Source organism: Oryzias latipes, chromosome 20, assembly GCF_002234675.1.
Source record: "Oryzias latipes chromosome 20, ASM223467v1".
NCBI classification, from domain to species: domain Eukaryota; kingdom Metazoa; phylum Chordata; class Actinopteri; order Beloniformes; family Adrianichthyidae; genus Oryzias; species Oryzias latipes.
This window is the reverse complement of record NC_019878.2, coordinates 1,429,913-1,433,900: the sequence shown is the minus strand read 5'-3', so window position 1 is coordinate 1,433,900 and position 3,988 is coordinate 1,429,913. Positions and strand designations below refer to the sequence as shown.

Below are 3,988 nucleotides of genomic sequence, written 5' to 3'. Positions count from 1 at the left end.
ATGAAGATGTTGAGGTTCTCCTTAGGAGTGACCAGGTTAGACAGGATAAGGAACGAGTACATCAGAGGGACGGCTCATGTTGCCTGTGTTAGCAACAAAGTCAGAGAAGCCAGACTGAGATGGTTTGGACATGTTCAGAGGAGGGACAGTGGATATATTGGTAGAAGGATGTTGGAGATGGAGCTGCCTGGCAGGAGGGCAAGAGGACGGCCAAAGAGGAGATACATGGATGTCTTAACAGAGGACATGAAGTTGGCTAATGTTAGGGTAGAAGATGTTCATGATAGAGTGAGGTGGAAAAGGATGATTCGCTGTGGCGACCCCTGATGGGAAAAGCCGAAAGAGAAAGAAAGAAAAAGGACATTTCAATACATGCTTTGCTTGAAATTTTTTTAAAGAAACTTCAAATCTATTGCTTTGTAAAATCCTATTTTTGTGTCAGAATTCAAAAGGAAATTGCTAAACAGCGCCCCCTGGTGTAATGCATTTTAATTTGCATTGCATTGCGCTTTATGTGTCAAAATGCGAACTGAAATGCAAACTGTCAGACCCTCATCAGGGCGGAGCCTACATCCTTCATAAATAATCTAAATCCCACCTTCTGACTTAAAAACAAAAAGACATTTTACAAAGCAATAGATTTGAAGTTACTTTAAAATGAATTCAAAGCAAACCATGTTTTGAAATGTCCTTTTTCAATATTGAATTGTAATTTGCAGAATGCATTGTTATTTAAATAAAAAAATTATTTAATATTTTTAATTTTCAAATTCTTATATTGAATTGTACATGAGATGCATGAGATGCAGAGCTCTCTGGCTCTACTGTTTACCTGCGGGGCTGTGATTGGTGGACACTTAAGTGTGAAAAGTGTAAAAGTTCCTGCTGATTCTCTCCACAGTGCTCTATTGAAGAGTGGGAAAAGACGATGGAAGGACTGCAGCAGTTTCACTCTGTCTTCAATGCCATGGAGAGGAGGTTCTCTGAGGAGCAAGCTGCAGTGTACAGCATGCTCTCTGACGCTGAAAGGTGAACAGCGTTACCTCTGTCTCGCCTCAGCATCCTCACCTGTAGCTCCTTTTCCAAAAAGAAACAGAACAGATGAAGATGAATTTCCCCAAAACGTAAAGTAAACATCTGATTAAAAGCAAAGAAGTGCTCGTTGTGCACAGATTCATTCTGCTGTGGAGCCATGTGTGACACATGATGAGCTGGAATATCCATCACCACAGAGAGTCATTGATCAATATGAAGGAAATGAAATCCCTTCAGGTTTATCTATTAGTAAATAGGGTACAATCTGTAGCCGTCAGTTTGCATGCAGTTCATTCACCTTGATGGTCCTAGATCTATAAATCTGATGCCAAGTGTGATCACTAGTGGCATAACTGGAGGATCTGCCCAGGGTGATGAAGCTTGGCTCGTGTCCAAATTCCTTCACTACTCACTACAAAGTGCACTATATAAGGTGCCTGAATCTACAATTCCAAAATCGAGAGGCCCCTTGAAATTTCCCAGAAGTCTCTGCAAAAAAACAGTGTGCATTGATTCTCACTAGATTGGTGAATATAGACCACAATGCATCATTTAAACAATATTTATGAAATATTGTATTTTGATTTTTTTTATATGAACAATCCAAGTTTTCATCATCAAACTGGCCGTGGTGCTGAAAAGATGCCTCTCCACAGGTTTGGTTTTTACAGCTTTAATGGTTAACAGACCAGAGCCAGAGGATCTGAGGTTCTGCGAGGGTTCATATTTGACTAAAAGATCGGATAAATAAGAGGGCGCAAGACCATTAAGGCATTTAAGAACAGTATCTTAAAATCAATCCTGAAGCAGATGGGGAGCCAATGCAGGGGTTATCAAATTGGGGTGATGTGTCCCCGCCTCCTGGCCTTGGTGAGAACTTGTGCAGCAGAATTTTGGAGAAGCTGAAGGTTCTTAATGTTAGTTTTTGGAAGACCAGCAAGCAGGGCTTTGGATTAGGAGAATCCAATGATCAGCAATAAGAATAGATACACACCTTTAATGTCACAGACAATCCCGCCAGACACACCAACCTTCACTAGCTCCATGGAATGTTGGCGTGTCCAGTCGCATGGGAACAGTCCGGGCATGAGGGGTCCGCTTTACTAATCCTTAGTGTGGAAAAAGCACGTCTGTCGAATTCAAGGACCACATGATCAGATCCATACATCCAAAATGCAGAAGTTGCAGGAGAATGAAAAGTGCAGAGGCTCTGGGGCAAACGGGACAAAAAGCCTTAGGAGTGGACTAGCACAGGAGGAGAGAGAAGAAAAGCATCTGTTTTCAACAAGAACTGAGCAGAAATGCAATATCATTATTGTCTGTGTTTGTCTGTGTGTGTTGGGTGTGTGTGTGTGTGTGTGTGTGTGTGTATAGGGAAAATATTCAGGACATAGAGGAGCTGAGATGTGCCATCAAGCGGGAAGCAGCAGAGCTGGAGAGGCAGTTGAAAGAACTGTCCCATCACTACAATGAAAGTCTACAAAGGGTGAGCTCGTCAGCCATTGGCTGGGACGCTGCCACACATTCACACAGCAGGAACGTGACTTCAGTTTTATTACAGGAGTGTTTTGCTGTTTGTATTTTTACATTGAGTTACTAATTCCTATTTTCCTATCCTCTGCCTTCATTCAGGAGATGGACAGTCTGCGATATGAGCAGTCTCAGCTTTGCTCACAGGTTGCTCTATCAGGGACTGTGCTCACATCAAGCCCCTCCCACAGAGCAGCAGCTATTCAATGCTCTTTGCTGCCCTGGCCCCCCTCAGCTGATGAGCAGACATCTTGTGTTTCCACCAGCAGCACAGGAAGTGCAGATGTCATCCCAAAGTCCCCCTTTGGGTCAGTCAGCATTACTGACAGCCAGGCTCCTTCTCCCACAACTGAAAAACTGGACATCCTGGGTCTTCTCCACAGAGTAGGAAAGTCCTGCATCCAGTAATCTTATCAATAAAGTGTTCCTGTTTATTATCGTAGAATAAAGCACAGACTACAATATTTCATCAAACTGTTTTGGTTTATTTTTACAGTTCCCGCATTTGCATTTAGCTTTATTTTGCTTACAGACCTAATCAGCCTGTAACTGCACCTCAGACTTTAACCTGTAACCTGATGAAACACTTAAATTGCCTGTGGTGGACTGTCATTGGCTGAAGCTTTAGTAAGCCTCTGATCTTGGAGAGTGGTGGTAGCATTACAAATACAATGTGTAAGAAAACAACAATACCCCACCAGGCACAGGATGTCTAGTCAATACCTAATATACATCTACTGTAGATGTCTACTGACATCTGAGACTTTTTTATTTTGTTCCTCTGTTGGATGTCTACCAATGGTGTCCGGAAAGATATTTGCATGTAGAAGTCTACAACAGATCTACTTGTAGCAATATATTCTTGGGATATTTTTAGATGTCTATTAGAGAACTTTTTTAAACACTTAATAGTTAAAAATAATTACTGTAATTTACATCCCTCCATTTATCTTCAGAAACCACTGAGTCCCATTTGGGGTTGCAGGTTTGCTGGTTCAAATCCGGCAACTGTTAAATGGTGGAGTACACCCCAACACCCTAATCAGGTCACCAGTTTGTCTAGGGCTACACAAAAGAAGATAAGGAGGGAAAGTGGATCCTACACCAATGTTGTTGTGTTTATATTTGACAGTAAAAGGAGAAAAGGGATGACGACGCAGCAAAGTCTCAATGATAGAAACATGGTTGACTTTGCTTTTCTATTTTATATCTAGTAAAGTTTTGCAATAGACATCTAAAACAATCCAAAGGTTTGATGTCTACAGGTAGATTTGTAGTAGACCTCTATATGCAGATAACACTATTGGCAGACATCTAAATAGAGGAATAAAACAAAGCTGTCTGGAGACATTTACAATAGATGAATATTAGTTATTTAATAGACATTTTGTGCTTGTTGTTAACAACACGCATGGCACGATGG

General features: G+C 41.3%; 1 protein-coding gene across 1 annotated transcript; it reads left to right on the top strand.

Annotated features, from left to right (window-relative positions):
• Positions 1-846: 846 nt before the first annotated feature.
• LOC110014028 lies at positions 847-3,323 on the top strand. Its single transcript, XM_020700677.1, has 3 exons — positions 847-1,029; positions 2,410-2,521; positions 2,668-3,323. Exons 1-3 carry the CDS (start codon positions 929-931, stop codon positions 2,971-2,973), a joined length of 519 nt encoding a protein of 172 aa, XP_020556336.1. The 5' UTR covers positions 847-928; the 3' UTR covers positions 2,974-3,323.
• Positions 3,324-3,988: the final 665 nt, after the last annotated feature.

Excerpts from the sequence above, each read along its gene's own strand:
- LOC110014028 (XM_020700677.1), top strand. The coding sequence starts at position 929 with ATGGAAGGACTGCAGCAGTTTCACTCTGTCTTCAATGCCATGGAGAGG. Across the intron at positions 1,030-2,409 it reads ATGCTCTCTGACGCTGAAAG|GGAAAATATTCAGGACATAG; the intron begins GTGAACAGCGTT and ends GTGTGTGTATAG. Across the intron at positions 2,522-2,667 it reads ACAATGAAAGTCTACAAAGG|GAGATGGACAGTCTGCGATA; the intron begins GTGAGCTCGTCA and ends GCCTTCATTCAG.